The following is an 18,794-nucleotide window of genomic DNA, read 5'->3' on the forward strand; positions in this document are numbered from 1 at the left end:
GTGAAAACTACATTTCTGGTGAGTTTCTCTAGCCTTCCCCCAAGTTATTTTGAATCCTGTAAGTCCATGGCTATATATAGATGAATTCAATCAGGAAATGAGGCTTGAAACATCCCTTTTACAGCTGCTAATTGGTTGTCATACGTTCATCCATTGCTGTAAATTGTTGAAGGAGAAAACAGGTTGTACCAGCAGCTATTTCTGACCAGAATCTGGCTATTTCAACTGCTATTTTCTCTATGATGACGGCTGAATTAGCTCTTGTGCAAAACATAGAAGTTGTAGTCCATTGAAATAGCTGTCCAATGCCTCAAGAATCATCCAATTTGGAGCTGTCTAGACCGAGATATGATAAAAATACCACTGACTGGTCAATTCCGCGTTTTCAGCTCTCAGCAGCAGACTTTTACTTCTGTATTTTGACATTTTGACCAGGAAAACAGCCGAATTGAACTTTGATGTTTTCATACCAAATGTAGATATGTCTCTTAGCTTTAAAATGATATAAAGATCATCTGAATCCAATATATGTAGCCCAAGATATAGCCAAAATACCAACAGATGCCAAAGCTGACTTTTGTTTGATTCTTTTGTTCTCAAGTTGCATTTCCCAGCTGAGTTGAATTTCGGTATTTTAACTTTTGGACAATGAAAACGGCTGAATTAGATTCTGATGTCTTCATACCAAATTTAGATCTATCTCTTAGCTTCAAAATGGTATAAAGATCACCTCAATCGAATCTGTGTAGCTCCAGATATAGTTAAAATACCAAAACGTGTCAGAGTTGTCAAAGTTGACTTTTCTTGATTCAAATTGCATTTTTCCTTTTACACTTCATATTTTATTTTCACCATTTTAATCCATCTTCAATCATCCAAATATCTTCTCAATGCACTTCATTTGATGATTGAATCATTAAACCTACAAAATATGAAGTTTTTACCATAAAAATCAATAGAAATGCAATTTTCACACTTTAACCACAAAATGCATATTTTCACTACAATCTTAGTTAATTATTTATAAAATTAAATAAAACACACCAAAACTAATTAATAAAGTACACTAAAAATACGTAAAATATACTCTTATCAAAGTCCAATATTGTTTAGTATAGACTTTTCCTTTTATTTAACTGCGATTAACACTTGTCATCAACAACGGGCAAGCTTTTGTTTTGGAAAGACGAGGAATACTAGGTCCTTAAGTTCCCAAGAATCCTAACTTGATACTTGGGTTAGAAGTAACTAAACAAAAAAATCTGTGGGAGAAGACTTGCACAGATGTTTGTGGGGTTCAAAGAGATCGATATCATCATTTACAATAACCTAAACAATAATAAATGTCTATTTAAATAAAATATAAATTTTTGTATATAGCGGTGAGTAGAGTCAAATCTACGAGAACTAAAGAAAATTCGTTTTTTCTAGAATTTAGAATACAGGAAATTTTTATAAAATTGAGAATAATTAAATAATTCAGATAAATAAATAAATAAAAATTAAATGATAATTTATTAAAATTGAAGTAATAATAAATAAACTCTAACCAAGGAATAAATTTGAAAATGATTCACTCAATTGATCATTGATACAATAATAATTTCGTTTATTAACTGATAAATAAGTTATAATTGCCAAACAAGTAATGACGGTCAATTTTCCTTATATATTGGTGATTAAAGTATGATCGTTAATCACTGTCCTAATCAAGAAATAACTCTAGGTACGATTTTATAGTTCAATTTCCTAGTTGTCTTGAAAATTAGAAAAACTTATTCTAACCAAATAACATGTTACGAGGGTTATTTTAAATTAGTTCATATGTCTCCCTGACACATTCAACCATGCCAGTTACCACTAGTTTAAAGTAATTAAATAATTACGGATTTAACTACTCTAATTAATTTTAGATTATTAGATTAATTTAAACACTAGACCCTAGATATTCAAATAATATAATAACCAAAAGAAATTAAATCAAGGAACATAAAAATGTCATTAAATAAAAGAAATAAATATAATCAATCTGATATCACAATTTTAACTAAATCGAATTCTCCGTTGTTCCTTGACTAGAATGAAGAGCTGAGTTCATCTCGCTTGAAGAAATTGCAAGCAAAATAGTTGAAGCAATTGCCAAGAACATACTTCCATTATTAGATGAGGAGTCAAGAGGAAAAAAGAAAAAGAAAACGTTATTAGGAAGAAATACCTTGAGAGAGCCCATCAAAAAATCTAATATGTAAGTTAAGAATCTAATTCTGACCCAAAAACTTAAACTATTGGATCTTGAACCCTTATTTATATATATTAATTTTTTCATCTCTCGAACCAATGTATGACATAATTCTTTACTCATGAATCTAATAAATTTCTCCCTTCATAAGTATCTCCTCACATTAAATTCAAATTTACAAACTCTTCTTCAAGCCTATTTTAATATTCAACGCAATCCCATATTAACACGTAAGATCACCTCTTCTCCCAATCATGGATCCATTTTTTTTCAAAATCCAAACTGAATTTTTGGACCCTTGCCAATTCTTAACTCCTTGGTTTAACACTAACTGGACCTCCTACCGAATCCATGGCGCACCTGATCCAATACTAGTTAAACTCTTTAACACTTGGACACTTTGATCCACCATCAAGAAGAAAATTTTCACCGATCCAATTTTGAAAAGAATATACTTGCCCATGAGTATCCCCCTTTATGAATAACCCCTTATATTAAATCCAAGTTTACATGCTTTTCCTCAAATCTACTTTATTACTCAACGCAAACCCAATTTAACACTTAAGGTCACATTTTCTTCCAATCATGAACTCACTCTTCTTCAAGATCCAAACTGAATTTTTGGATACTTGTAAACCCTTAACTTCTTGGTCTAACATTAATCGAATCCCTTGTCAAACCCATGGTGCATCTGGTACAATATGAATCAAATTCTTTAGCACTTTGACATTTCGATCCACCAATAAGAAGAGAATTTCACCGATCCAATTTCGAGAAAAATTTGCTTTGTTCATGAGTAACTCAATCTTGCAACATGAAATTCTGATACCACTTGTTAAAAAAAAAAATACCTCGAGAGTGCCTATCAAAAAACTCAATATGTAAGTTAGGAACTCAACTCTAATTCAAAAAAATTAAATTATTAGATTTCGAACCCTTACTTATAGATTAAGTGTTCTTTTTCTGTCTCTCAAACCAATTTGGGACATAATCCTTTACTTATTAATCTAACAAATCTCTCATTACATGAGTAGCCCTTCATATTATATTCAAGTTTATAAACTCTTTTTCAACCCGACTTTAATATTCAATACAAGTCTACCTTAACACCTAATGTCGCATCTTCTCCCAATCATGGACCCACTATTCTTCAAAATTCAAACTAAATTTTTGGATCTTGGTCTAATACTATCCGGATCCAGTGCCAAACTCATGACACACCTGGTCCAACACTAGCCAAATTTTTTAACACTTTAGAATTTCGATCTACTAGGAAGAAGAGAATTTTCACCAATTCAATTTCAAGAAGAATCCACTTGTCACGAGTAACCCAATCTCGTAATATGAAATTCTAATACCACTTGTTAGGGAAAAAACGCCTCGAAAGAGCCTATTAAAAAGTTTAATATATAAGTTAGGAGCCTAACTGTGATCCAAAATCTTAAGATATTAGGTCTTGAATCCTTATTTTAATATTAACTACTCTTCCTCCATCTTCCGAATCAATGTGGGACATAATTCTTTATTCATGAATCTAACAAATGTTGTTCTTGTTTTCAACAAGAAAGAAAAGATGTCCCCCATGATGTTCCTCACTTTGTGAGAAAAAAAGAAAAGATATACGACAATCTTCTTTTGCTTGGTCTCCTATTCCGACTAAACTACTCTTTAAAAACAAAGTCCTTATCCTAATAATCCAACAAACTGTTTTCAAAGAATCCTAAAAGATAGTCTAGACTAGTATTCTAACAAAAGTAAGAAACTATTCATTCGGTGAAAAATTTGACTTTCATGACTTTAATTTAAGATTGGAGGTCACGTGCCAAATTTTGAACTTCCCGAATATGCAAGGTTAAAACCTTGACGCGCCCACACTAAATCACACAAAAATCCAATTAAAAATCACATCTTTAATTCCTTTTTGTTCGAATTCCTACAACCAACACCAATTATAAAATATGAGTAGAATCTACAAATTAATGCAATATTTTGTCAAAATCAAGGGGAAAACAATCGTACATTTAATAATAAAAATGCAACCTATCAAATACATTAGAGATTCATAATGTAATATTTCTTATTTTTTCATATAAGGTATAGCCATAGACCTTTCAAATCCTTTAGAACTATTGTTCACATGACATATCTAGTGATTTATTTTTTGCTATTAGTGCAGATCTCATAAGAGTTGAAACCAAAAAAGTTCTCTGTAATATACCTAATATACAAAAAAGCTCCCTATGGTGCAAAAAATTCTCCCGTGGTTTCAAAACATACAAAATGACATCTCATATTTTTAACTAAATTGTAAACTAACAGAATTCGTTAAACTTAACGACATCCAGTAAATTTAATGAAAATTTAACGAAAACATGAGGTCTCGGATGTTAAACTTAATGGATTTCGTTAAATTCCGTTAAGTTTACTGGATTCCATTAAATTTAACGAATTTTATTAGTTTACAAGTTAGTTCAAAACATGAGGCGTCATTTTGTATGTTTTGAAACCACGGGGGCTTTTTGCTGTATAAGATATACCATATGGGGTTTTTTTTTATTTTAACCCATCTCATAAATATAATTATGATTTTCATTAAAAAAAAAGTGTGCTTAACTTCCCAAGTTTGGATTCTCGTAATTCAAACCAACTAGTTGACTTAATTGGTCCAAAATTTATTGTTGAAATTAATTGCTGACGGTGATCACATCTCTTTAGAATCCTCAACTTTTTCTATTTAAATGAAGAAGTCCATACACTTCTCATTGCATTCTTGGTTCATCAGCGTTTGGTTGGACAATTTTCTCTTCTACCTTGTACTGGTAAAGTACTCTCTTGTATACATCTTTTGCATAGATGACTAACATTTGTCTAACGATTATCTAAATATTAAGCAGGAATGGCTTCCTTTGGTCGATTTTGCTTGTTTGCCTGGCTTTTGTGGGGAAACTTAGGAGTCCAAGGCGATGACTCGGCGATCGTTGGTGTATGCAAAAAGATTGGCATTTATTATGATATGTGCTATGACTGCCTAAAGAGCAACCCACAAGAACCAGATTTTGGTGCCAAATCCATAATATGCACTACGGATGCATATGTTATCATCCGAAAATCAGCTTTCGATTTTTCGTTAAATTCTACTGGCCGCTTTCGGGAGGTGGCCAAATTGTGCGTGGATCAATTTGACATAACTTTGGGTTACTGTAAAGCCGCACTTAAAGCATGGAAAATGAAGCGAAAACCAGCCACCTTAGCATTTCTTCACAGCGGTTTGGATTATTACTTCAAGTGCGTTGATCACCTCTTCGAACCCATTCCAATTGAATATGACATACAATTAGATACTGCTAAAGCTTTCAATGAGGTGTCAATTAAAGTTGCCTTTCTAGCAGGATCATAGTTTTGATCCAAATATTGGATAGCTAATGTAAAATATATCATCTTAATCTTCATGGACTGCAGTTGATGGGTTACCATTTTATTCACTTTATGGTTCACAAAATAAATTATATATTGATTTTGATGTTATGAAGTTAATTTCATAGTCAGGCATCCTTTTGAGGCATACATAATTTTTTCGAGTAATACCTTGTCTTTTTTCATTTATCTTTGTGCACCATGAGAAATGATGCCATTTTCATTTATCTTCATTGCGTTATATTCTAATTTAAAGAAGGAAAAGTAGAGAAATATGAATTGGGTAAAAACTCAATTTAGGAACAATATTATATATATGTATATGTATGTGTGTGCGTATAGGAGCGAGCTAATTTCTTAAAACTTGCATCTTGCTTCTTTCCAAAGAAAAAAACTTACATCTTGCTTACTGTGCAAGTCCATCTTGCTTCCATCGCCGTGCCATAATCGATTAAATAGCACAGAATTTAAAATAAATGGAGGAATAAAGAAGGCATAGCAAGGAATGAAATAATTAACTGTACTAACATAAATTGGAAAATCGATTTAAAGTTAGATGTTCGAATGCAATCCTTTTGGTACAAAATTAAACCTACATTAAAATAAAGATCCAATAAATAAAACAATTAAGAAAGTACGAAAAAAAGTAAGTACTTACCATACATTCATATAGTCAATGGAAATACCACGCTCCAATTTCATCTTGTACACCTAAAAAACCTAACTTTTTTTTATCCTTCTGTTTTGAGAAAATATGGTGTTAACTGCTCACTCCGTCCCATTTTATGCATCCTAGTTTCTATTTCAATTTGTCCAAAAATATTTGTTTTGGCAAAATGGAAATGAATTAGCCCTAACAATTCTATTGTACCTTTCCGACAATTTTCATAAAAAAAGCACTTAAGTCATGGTTGCCCAATAAATAATGTTAGAATTTTCATTTTTTTCGTTTTGATAGTTGTGCCTCCTTTTAGAATACTAAACAACTAACCAATTATTGAAATTTAATTTAAGGGCAATAAGGGAAATAGGTGCTTTCGTAACTAATGTGTAAACCTATCTAGCTTTGACTGGAACATACAAAATGAGAAGGAGGGAGTACAACTTTTTGTACTAAAAAGAATTCCGACTGAACCTCAGCAACTCTTTAATATTTTTTCTCATATGCCGAAGCGTCTGGTAATCAATATAACACAAAACATCAATATTCATCAACAACTGCATCTCCATTCTGGGTTGTTATTGAGCTGTTCATTTTGTTATATGGCAACGATTTATATAATTTATTATTAAACAATAGGTTAATTTATCAAGAAAAAACAGGAAGAACAAGAATGTTCATTGACTAATGAAGATGAAATATAGGAATTAAAAACCAATGTTTCAAATCCACAAGGATAAAAAAAAAGAACAAAATTCAAAACCATGTATAGTGAAAAAAAATGGTAACTTTAAACTACTAATATTTGGTTATGTAGGGTCAAGATTTGACATAATTAGGAAAAATATAATTTTATTTAGAGTCCTCCTACAAAAAAAAAAATTATAAATCACGACATAAGCCATAGATATAAATATAGGAATCTCTAAAATCAAGAAGGTGAGTTATTTATTAATATTTGTTTTTTTGGCTTAAGTCCTAAATTGTTTAGTATAGACTTTTCCTTTTATTTAACAGCGTGTAACAGTTGTCATCAACAACGGGCAAGCTTTTGTTTTGGAAAGATAGGAATACTAGATCCTTAAGTTCCCAAAAATCCTAACTTGATACTTGGGTTAGAAGTAACTAAACAAAAAAATCTGTGGGAGGAGACTTGCACAGATGTTTGTGGGGTTCAAAGAGATCGATATCATCATTTACAATAACCTAAACAATAATAAATGTCTATTTAAATAAAATATAAATTTTTGTATATAGCGGTGAGTAGAATCAAATCTACGATAACTAAAGAAAATTCGTTTTTTCTAGAATTTAGAATACGGGAATTTTTTATAAAATTGAGAATAATTAAATAATTCAGATAAATAAATAAATAAAAATTAAATGATAATTTATTAAAATTGAAGCAATAATATATAAACTCTAACCAAGGAATAACTTTGAAAATTATTCACTCAATTGATCATTGATACAATAATAATTTCGTTTATTAACTGAAAACCAAGTTATAACTGTCAAACAAGTGATGACGGTCAATTTTTCTTATGTATTGATGATTAAGGTATAACCGTTAATCACTGTCCTAATTAAGAAATAACTCTAGGTATGATTTTAGAGTTCAATTTCTTAGAACCTTATTCTAACCAAATAACATGCTACGAGAGTTATTTTAAATTAGCTCATACATCTCCCTGACACATTCAATCATGCCAGTTACTATTAGTTTAAAGTAATTAAACTATTATGGATTTAATTACTCTAATTAGTTTTAGATTATTAGAGTAATTTAAACACTAGACCCTGGATATTGAAATAATATAATAATCTTAAAAATTAAATCAAAGAACATATAAATACCAGTAAACAAAAGAAATAAATATAATCAATCTGATATCACAATTTTAATTGAACCAAAATTTTCACTGTTCCTTGACTAGAATGAAAAGTTGAGTTCATCTTTCTTCAAGAAATTGCATGCAAAATTGTTGAAGTAATTGCCAAGAACACTCTTCCATTATTAGACGAAGAGTTAAGAGGAAAAAAGAAAAAGAAAATGTTATTAGGGAGAAATACCTTGAGAGAGCCCATCAAAAAGTCCAATATCTAAGTCAAGAACCCAATTCTGACACAAAAACTTAAACTATTAGGTTTTGAACCCTTATTTACATATTAGTTTCTTCATCTCTCGAACCAATGTGGGACATAATTATTTACTCATGAATCTAATAAATTTTCCCTTCATAAGTATCTCCTCACATTAAATTCAAATTTACAAAACTTTTCTTCAAGCCTATTTTAATATTCAATGCAAGTCCACCTTAACACGTAAGATCACCTCTCCTCCCAATCATGGACTCACTCTTCTTCAAAATTCAAACTGGATTTTTGGACCCTTGCCAATTCTTAACTCCTTGGTCTAACACTAATCAGACCTCCTACCGAACCCATGGCGCACCTGATCCAACACTAGTCAAACTCTTTAACACATTGACACTTTGATCCATCACCAAGAAAAGAATTTTCGCCGGTCCAATTTCGAGAAAAATATACTTGCCCATAAGTTCCCTCTTTTTGATTAACCCCTTATATTAAATCCAGGTTGTTATAAGCTCTTCCTCAAACTTACTTTAATACTCAAAACAAACTCACTTTAACACTTAAGGTCATCTCTTCTTCTAATCATGGACTCACTCTTTTTTAAGATCCAAACTGAATTTTTGGATACTTGTCAACCCTTAACTCATTGGTCTAACATTAACTGGATCCCTTATCAAATCCATGGTGCATCTGGTACAATACTAATCAAACTGTTTAGCACTTTGGCAGTTTGGTCCACCACTAAGAAAAGAATTTCACCGATCCAATTTCAAGAAAAATTCACTTTATTTATGGGTAACTCAGTGTCACAACCTAAAATTCTGATACAACTTGTTAGGAAAAAGTGCTTCGAAAAATCCATTAAAGAACCCAATATGTAAATTAGGAATCCAACTCTGATTTAAAAAATTAAACTATTAGATTTTGAACCCTTACTTATATATTAAGTGCTCTTTCTCCATCTCTCAAATCAATGTGGGACATAATCCTTTACTAATGAATCTAACAAAAAATCTCTCCCTTCATGAGTAGCCCTTCACATTAAATTCAAGTTTATAAGCTCTTTTTCAACCCCACTTTAATACTCAGTGCAAGTCCACCATAACACCTAAGGTCACCTCTTCTCTCAATCATGGACCCACTATTCTTCAAAATCCAAACTAAATTTTTGGATCTTGGTCTAACACTAACCGGATCTCGTACCAAACTCATGACACACTTGATCCAACATTAGCCAAACTCCTTAACACTTTAGAATTTCGGTCTACCACCAAGAAGAGCATTTTCACCAATTCAATTTCGAGAAGAATCCACTTGTCATGAGTAACCTAATCTCGTAGTATGAAACTCTAATGCCACTTGTTAGGGAAAAATGTCTCAAGAGAGACTATCAAAGAGTCCAATATGTAAATTAGGAATCCAACTCTGATCCAAAATCTTAAGATATTAGGTCTCGAACCTTTACTTACATATTAACTGCCCTTCCTCCATCTTTCGAACCAATGTGGGACATAATTCTTTATTCATGAGCCTAACAAATATTGTTAATATGTCCCCCACGATGTTCCTCAATTCGTGAGAAAAAAAAAAAAGAAAAGATATACGGCAATCCTCTTTTGCTTGGTCTCCTATTTCAACTAAACTACTCTTTAAAAACAAAGTCCTAATCCTAATAATCCAACAAACTGTTTTAAAGAGTCCTAAAAAATAGCCTAGACTAGTATTCTAATAAAAGTAGAAGACTATCTATTCGGTAAAGAATTTGACTTCACAACTTTAATTTAAAATTGGAGATCACGTGTCAAATCTCGAACTTCTTGAACATGCAAGGTTTAAACCTTGACGCGCCCATGCTAAATCACACAAAAATTCAATTAAAAATCACATCTTTAATTCCTTTTTGTTCGAATCCCTACAACCTACACCAATTACCAAATATGAGTAGAATCTACAAATTAATGCAACATTTGGTCAAAATCAAAGGGAAAACAATCGTGCATTTAACAACAAAAATGCAACCTATCAAATAGATTGGAGATTCATAATGTAATATTTCTTATTTCTTCATATAGGGTATATCCATACACCTTTCAAATCCTTTAGAACTATTGTTCACATGACATGTCTAATGATTTATTTTTTGTTATTAGTGCAAATCTTATAAGGGTTAAAAAAAATCCTTGTAATATACCTAATACACAAAAAAAATTTCTGTGGTTTCAAAATATACAAAACGACATCTCATATTTTGAACTAAATTGTAAACTAACAGAATTCGTTAAACTTAACTAAATCCGATAAATTTAACAGAAAATTTAACAGAAACTCGTAAACTTAACGGAAAACAAGAGGTCTCGACTGTTAAACTTATCGGATTCCCTTTAAGTTTACCAGATTCCGTTAAGTTTTCCGCTAAATTTAACGAACTCTGCTAATTTACAATTTAGTTCAAAACATGGGGTGTCGTTTTATATGTTTTGAAATTATGAGGGACTTTTCTGTGTATTAGATATACCACCGGGAGCTTTTTTGTTTTTAACCATATCATAAATGTAATTATGATTTTTATTTTAAAAAAAAGGCGCGCGTAAGTTCCCAAGTTTGGATTCTCGTAATTCAAACTAACTAATTGAATTAATTGGTCCAAAATTTATTGTTGAAATTAATTGCTGACGGTGATCACATTTCTTTAGAATCCTCAACTTTTTCTATTTAAATGAAGAAGTCCATACACTTTTCATTGCATTCTTGGTTCATCAGCGTTTGGTTGGACAATTTTCTCTTCTACCTTGTACTGGTAAAGTACTCTCTTGTATACATCTTTTGTATATATGTCTAACGTTTGTCTAACGATTATCTAAATATTAAGCAGGAATGGCTTCCTTTGGTCGATTTTGCTTGTTTGCCTGGCTTTTGTGGGGAAACTTAGGAGTCCAAGGCGATGACTCGGCGATCGTTGGTGTATGCAAAAAGATTGGCATTTATTATGATATGTGCTATGACTGCCTAAAGAGCAACCCACAAGAACCAGACTTTGCTGCCAAATCCATGATCTGCACTACTAATGCATATGTTATCCTCCGAAAATCAACTTTCGATTTTTCGTTGAATTCTACTGGCCGCTTTCGGGAGGTGGCCAAATTGTGTGTGGATCAATTTGACATAACTTTGGGTTACTGTAAAGCCGCGTTTAAAGCATGGAAATTGAAGCGAAAACTAGCCACCTTGGCATTTCTTAACAGCGGTTATGATTATTACTTCAAGTGCGTTGATCTACTCTCAATCCGCGTTCCAATTGAATATGTCGTACAACTAAATACTGCTAAAGCTTTCAATGAGGTGTCAATTGAAATTGTCTCTCTACCATGATCGTAGTTTTGATCCAAATATTGGATAGCTAATGTAAAATATATCATCTTAATCTTCATGGACTTCAGTTGATGGGTATTTTTCTTAATACTTGGTTACCATTTTTATTCACTCTATGTTTATCCATGCTTCACAGAATAAATTATATATTGATTTCGATGTTATGAAGTTAATTTCATAGTCAGCCATCCTTTTCAAGCATAGATAATTTTGACGAGTAATACCTTGTCTTTTTTCATTTATCTTTGTGCACTATGAGAAATGACGCCATTGTCAGACACAATGAACAGGCTTTTCTCTGGGGAAGATAAGGACTGCTAGAGAAGGCAATTAAGTTCCCAGTTTTGAACTTTCGTAATTCAAACTAACTAATTGACTTAATTGCTCCAAAATTTATTGTTGCAATTAATTCTTGACAGTGATGACATTTCTCTAGATCCTCAATGTTTTCTATTGAAATGAAGATATGCATATATTTTTCGTTACAATTATAGGGTCACTATTTTTTTGTTAGACTTAGACAGGTTTCTCTTAAAAATTGTCATGATGAATTTCTCTCTTTAATCTACCAATCGATAAATAACTAAAAGTATTACATCTTTGAGCCAATATGAGATCAAAATCTTTTGCCCTTTTACTCTTAAATTACTCCTTTGCATATGGTGATCTTGTATGAATGACTCTGTAATTATTTAGCATGTTAAGATTATTTTGAAATACTTTAGTGGTTCATACCATATTCTTCAAATCATTGTCAATTTATCTTATTGCACCAAAATTTGACCTATCAAATAATTTTATTTCTTAGGTTTAAACAATTAATTAAGTACGCAAACAATGGCTAATGATCAAGAGGCCCTTGTTTCAACCACATTATACCGATATGTTTTACAAGATCTCAAGCTTGACGAAGGCTTGTCAATATGATCGTAATCTTTCAAACCTCTTAGACTTGCTTCTGGGAAAGATTGATTACCCACAAGTTTACTTAAAATTAGCCAGCACCTCAATTAGAAAATAATGCACCAATCCTTATTGTCAGTTTGTGCTATCAGTTTTATGTTGCACTTGCTGCATTCTGGCTGGTCTAAGATTTGGTGTCTAGATAACTATAAATGGTACTGCAACATTAGAATTTTATACATAATTCGTAAAATATGTCATTATTCTTACTCAAATTTTATAATTTGTAAAAAGTATGATTCATTTAATACTGTGTGACACTTGTCAACCATAATGAGCAGGCTTTTCTTTTGGGAAGATAAGGAATGCTAGATCCTTATGTTCCTAAGTTCGGCTTCTAGTAATTCAAACTAATTAATTGACTTAATTGCTTCAAAGTTTATTGTTGGCATTAATTGCTGACGGTGATCATATATCTCTAGATTCCTCAACTTTTTCCATTTAAATGAAGAAATGCATACATTTTTCGTTGCGTTTCTGGGTTCATCAGCATTTGGTTAGACAGTATTCTCTCCTACATTTTATTGTTAAATCACTCTCTTTATGCTGATAGTTCATAGACGGTCAAATACTTTCATGATTCATACTATATTCTTCAAATCATCATCAATTTATCTTATTGTACCAAATTTTAATGGAAGCACGTTAGTAAAAATCTATCATGTAATATGGTTTCTAAGGTTCATATGCATAACAGCTAATGATCAAGTGGTCATTTTTTTCAAGCACATTATACCAATATGTTTTATAAGATCCAAAATTTGACAATGGTTTGTCAATATAGTTCGACCTATCAAGCCCCTCGGAATAGCTTTTATTTAAGATCGATTACCTGTAAGCTTAAATTAGATAGTATCTCAATTAGAGAGTGATGAACCGACTATTATAGTCAATTTTGTACAATCCCTTTTATTTTGGTACTTTCTGCATTCTACCTATTTTAAAATTTTGATAATCCTCCTCATGACTTGTTAAGTGTTGTGGGTATGGGATGAGAAATGAGTTGAATGATATGGAAAAAGGGAGTGTAAGTAAGAAATCTCAGATTCGAAACCTTCCACTTACACAAAAAATAAAGAAAAAAAAGCTGTTGTGGATATTGCAACATCAAAATTGAGTTCAAGAAAATATATATTTGGTTGCGGAAATAAGGTTAAAAGATTTTGCTAAACATATTACTCTACTCAATGTCAGTTTGAAAATTGCATTTATCATTTTTTTTATAATATATGTCTAACATACGTCCAACGATCATCTTAATTTAATCAGGAATGCAGCAAAGCCACGTGGCTTCCTTTGGTTGATCATCTTAATTTTGATTTTTGCTATGATTGACTGAAGAGGAAGCAACAAAGCGACGTACCAACTTTGCAGCTGTGGAGGTCAATTGTGAATTTGTCACCTCGGCACTGTCTCAGACATCGAGCCTCTGGTGCTTGGATGGGGAATTCGAACCCTGGTCCCTTTGGATAGATGGGTCTCCCCAGAATTCGAACCCTGGTGAACCTATTGCTAGGGTGTTAATTGTTAGTAATTTTATTGTTAATTCTCCTCTTTATCCTTGCCAAATATTGCTTTAATTGTCAATATATATTTATATTTGGTATTTGGATATAATTTCAGAAAGTGGAGCAGAAAAGTGCTAAAAGGGGACCTTCTTGAGAAGATTTCTCCACACGTGAGAAACTTTCCACAATCAGCCCAAATTGTGCAAACCAACGGAATTGCTGATGAAGAGTTGCCTTCCTATTATTAAGTCCTGGCAAGTCCACTAACAATAAGAAATCAAAAGGAGACAATTCTGCGGGGACCACGTAACATTGATTTAGAAAATGTGTTCTTCTTTTGGGAGATGTACTCATTAGCCATAGGTGGACTTTGATGATGAAAGTAGCTTTTCTATTTGCTTCCTACGTAACTAGTTCTCTTATGAAAACTAGTGCAGAGGAGAATTGCAGAAACAAGCTTCAAAAAGACATTAGACTAGTTTTGGAGTTTGCTCTCAATATAAGCTCCGTAGGAGGATAGAGGAGTTTTTAGTTTTTCTCTCCGAGGGATGTTCCAGAGGAGAGAATAGGGAGTTGTTTTGGTTTGTTGAATTCTATTGTGCAATTTTCTTATTTTCTTCCGAGAGCTTTGTTATTCACTCTCTCAATTATCGAAGAAAGATGATGTCTTTAAATTCAATTAAATTGCGTGGGAATTTTCTTATGAGGCGTGGCTAATTTTCTCATCTAGTCAAGGATCAACGCGAAGACGCAGTCCCAAATATCTGTGAGATCTAATTAATTTTACGTGTTCCTTAATTTGTTAATATTTGCATGTTTTCTATTTTAATTTCCATGGGATTATTTTGTTAATTGGATATCAAGGGCCCGATGTGCAATTTGACTTATTAATCTCCTGTCAAATTAATCAATTAAATCCGTAATTGTTTAGTTGGTTAATATTAGTGACAACTAGTATTTTCACATACTAGGGGGACATGCAATCTGATTTAAATAACCCTCGTAGCGTGTTATTAATTTGGGTTAGGCTTTTCTAGTTTTTAATGCAATTAGGAAATTAATTCCTACGGTCGTACCTAGGAGTATTTCCTGGTTAGGGGTAATCAACGGTCGTACCTTGATTATAAATAAATTAAGGAAAAGCTGGTCGTTAGAGTTTATCGGCGACTATAACTAACCTGTTAATAAAATTAAGTGAACCTTCTTTGCATCAATGATCGGATGAATGGACTGTGTCTGCGTAGTTGTATCCTTGGCTAGAATTTACTTATTATTTATTTGATTGCTATTTAAATTTGTATTAATTAATTAATTATTTTTAGTTAAATTGTTTAATTATTTTTAGTTTATTTCTGATAAAAATCCCCCGTGTCCCGAACTTGAAAAGAATCGAATTTTTCCCAGTCCCTGTGGATTCGACCCTACTCACTACTATACATAGAAAAATTCATTTTTCTCGAGTAGGTATTTATTATTGCACAGGCTCGACACCTGTCACCTATCCAAAGGGATCAGGGTTCAAATCCTGGGGAGGCCCATCCAAGCCTTTTTTGTGGAAGCCAATTTTGGATTTGTCACCTTGACATATCTTTGGGTTATTTTGAAGTCGCAGTTAAAGCATGGAGATTGAAGCGAAAATCAGACGCCATAGAATTTCTCAACAACAATTATGATTAATTATTTGCGTAAGTGCATTGAACGGAGCGGGGCAGATCAACCGTTCCTAAACAGTCTAACATTTTTTAAACATTTTGTAGTTCTATGTAAACTCCCTGTACATCCTTACAACAGAGGTGTGATATTTTGCTACTGTTTATATGAGTCTCATATGTAATAATTGTATTTCTGTTATTAAATTTTACAAATAATTCACGTAAAGTTACATTTTATTTAAAAAATATTACATCATTTATAACGGTTGTTACTTACGACCGTTTGTGCCCTTGGTCTACATTGAACGTCCCGTTCCAATTGAACATCTCGGACAATTAAATACAGCCGGAGGTCTCAATGAGGTGGCAATGAGCATTGTCTCTCTACCATCATTTTCATAGTTTTGCTCCAAATTGATAGTTGATAGCTAATGTAAAGTATATCATGTCAATCTTCAATGGACTTTAGTTGATTGCTCTTTTCTTGTTACTTGGTTACTATATTATTTACTTTATGTTTATCCATTCTTCACAAATAAATTCTATTGATTTTACGTAGTCATTTTCAAAGTTAGAAGACCTCTTGAAGCATAGCTAATTCTTATGAGTAATGTCTTATCTTTTTTGTAATTTGTCTTTGTGCACCAATAGAAACGATACCAATGTCAATTTCATAAAAGTAAATAAAATTAACTCGTTTACCCAAGCTTGTGGAAATTTCAACACATGTAACCATTTGATTAATGCGCTAGAGTTCACTTTACATGTACCATAAGATAGATGAAAGCAAAATGTATATAAAATTGCTGTATGCACATTCTAAATTAACCTACAATTAATTGAATAAAATCGCAATGAAATTGGAATTGGCAGAGATCAGCATGACTTTGTGAACTGCATAGGATAGGATTTTGGTAGCAAAAAAATTTTTTTTTGGTATCTGGCCTTAAAATTGCCTATTGATCATCCTATTTTCTGTCCTTTGTAAATCTAGGCCAGCCAAATATGCACTACTTGGCATCAAACAAAAACAGCTGAAGAAACGTAGAGTTTCATATGGTATCTCAATTGACAAAGTGCCAATGAAGAGCTGCCAACATTCATTACAAACTCTCTTTACATGAATCAATTCAAGGAATGAAAATGATGACAGGAACTGGATTTAGTGTTCTAATTTGCAATGATAAATTCCAACCCACCCTTCAATTTAACACGAGTCAAATCATGTTTTATTCGCATACTCCTTCAGCAGATCTTGGTGTCGGCCCTCACTGCGATTACCTTCCCACCAAAATTCACATAATAAGCTTAGAATAGACCTTCAAAATGGTCTGACTTTGATCCCCCAAAAAAAAAATTTTTTTGGTGGAAGGCAATTCCTCGGCCATCATCTAGAAAACAATGCGATAAGCTACTTTAATTCTTTCAAGAAAATTTTCATCTAGATTCGAAACTCTTTTTAGATCACGGAATTGAACACTTAAAATTTTATGCTGGTTGGACATTTGAGGTTTATGAATCTCACTACTCTTCGAGATGATCATATATTCCAAATGAAGAATTCGGACGCAGAGCTGCTTGTTGAACCTGTCTAATGAATGCGGGCAAGTACATCTGAGTTAGAGAATAATTCTCCTAAGAATATACTTGTTTTTAGAATCTGATAAAGAATATCACTATGTCATAAAATTCTCTTTTGTTGTCAAGGATCTCATTATATTATCTATCCATTTTGGGATAAAGTCTACATAACCGGCCTCACCACCAGCTCGAGGGAAGCTGTGCCCTTAGTTCTTATCTGTATATACATTTCATGGTTCTCAATTAAGCCTAGCTGCTTCAATGGAATCTTTACATCACAATGAAAAAGAAATGTACAGAAGGAATGTTTATATAATTCGAGCATTGCTGCTGATTCTTGAACCGTAATGGTTGTCGAATATACAGTAGATTGTAACCCAATACCATTTGTGCTAACACTTATTTACTTTTATTTTTTTTCCATGTTTGTGAAAAGAAGATATCAATAGTTACAATGACTTCAGGGCCATGAAAGGCCAATAATTAAGCAAAGAAAAAGAATTACAAAAAAAGCACTAGCGTGGTGAAAGAATAAGTTTCTTTTCTAGGTGAAACATGTGTGCAAGAACTTAACCCTCTTTCCTTATTTCTTAATTATTTTTAATATCTTTAAATGATTTTGCCAATCCAGCTATAAAAATGATAATACTCTCGAATTGATTATCATAAAAGCTAATTTCCTATATTATTGATAGATAACTATATAGTAATCACAAGCCAAAGAGACATTGGTCTAAATGAATAAGGTGGGAGGGCCTTAGACCTCATAAATTAGAGGTTCTAAATTTAAATCACTCTGTCATCTCTTGTTTTTTAAATCTCATCCCTCTTCTCCTCTAAAAAAAAAAAAAACTATATCGGAATCACGAATTTGAAAACATTTTGACCCTCATAGTTGTAATTTAGCGCCTTTCTTTTTCTCACAAAACATGGTGCAAACCACTTACATGAACGCATTGAGGTATATAACTGCTAAAAAATTACAAGGGATAATGTTGTTCTTAAAAAGAAAAAAAGAGAATATGTGGGTTCAATTCAAGAATTTATTCAGTCACGACACATGATTTGCAGTAAAAAATATGATTTTACCAAAAGCTTGAGAAGGTCAATAGTGAATAGCAAAACGGGTTTGCTTAAAAAGGTTATTTGACAGAGATATATGAATGACCAATGTTTCAGCCGAATGTGGAAATACCGAGGGGAAAGAAATTTGCTGTCTATTTGCAACGGTTGCTATCAAATCTTGATCACTAATTTATTTGGACCCCCACTTCTTCTTTTTTGGCAACAATTATGAGAAAACTACAAAA

General features: G+C 32.2%; 2 protein-coding genes across 2 annotated transcripts; both read left to right on the forward strand.

Annotated features, from left to right (window-relative positions):
- Window positions 1-5,013: 5,013 nt before the first annotated feature.
- On the forward strand, window positions 5,014-5,717 carry LOC113694986 (uncharacterized). The gene is made up of 2 exons (XM_027213929.2): window positions 5,014-5,058; window positions 5,134-5,717. The coding sequence occupies exon 2, from the start codon at window positions 5,136-5,138 to the stop codon at window positions 5,634-5,636; it is 501 nt and encodes a 166-aa protein (XP_027069730.1). The 5' UTR covers window positions 5,014-5,058; window positions 5,134-5,135; the 3' UTR covers window positions 5,637-5,717.
- A 5,435-nt stretch (window positions 5,718-11,152) lies between these two features.
- Window positions 11,153-11,858, forward strand: LOC113694945 (uncharacterized). The gene is made up of 2 exons (XM_027213871.1): window positions 11,153-11,208; window positions 11,284-11,858. The coding sequence occupies exon 2, from the start codon at window positions 11,286-11,288 to the stop codon at window positions 11,778-11,780; it is 495 nt and encodes a 164-aa protein (XP_027069672.1). The 5' UTR covers window positions 11,153-11,208; window positions 11,284-11,285; the 3' UTR covers window positions 11,781-11,858.
- The last annotated feature ends 6,936 nt before the right edge of the window (window positions 11,859-18,794 follow it).

Source organism: Coffea arabica, chromosome 6e (assembly GCF_036785885.1).
Source record: "Coffea arabica cultivar ET-39 chromosome 6e, Coffea Arabica ET-39 HiFi, whole genome shotgun sequence".
In the NCBI taxonomy this organism is placed as follows: Eukaryota; Viridiplantae; Streptophyta; class Magnoliopsida; order Gentianales; family Rubiaceae; genus Coffea; species Coffea arabica.

What these genes read in the sequence shown, in the direction of transcription:
- LOC113694986 (XM_027213929.2), top strand. Translation starts at nt 5,136, where the DNA reads ATGGCTTCCTTTGGTCGATTTTGCTTGTTTGCCTGGCTTTTGTGGGGA.
- LOC113694945 (XM_027213871.1), top strand. Translation starts at nt 11,286, where the DNA reads ATGGCTTCCTTTGGTCGATTTTGCTTGTTTGCCTGGCTTTTGTGGGGA.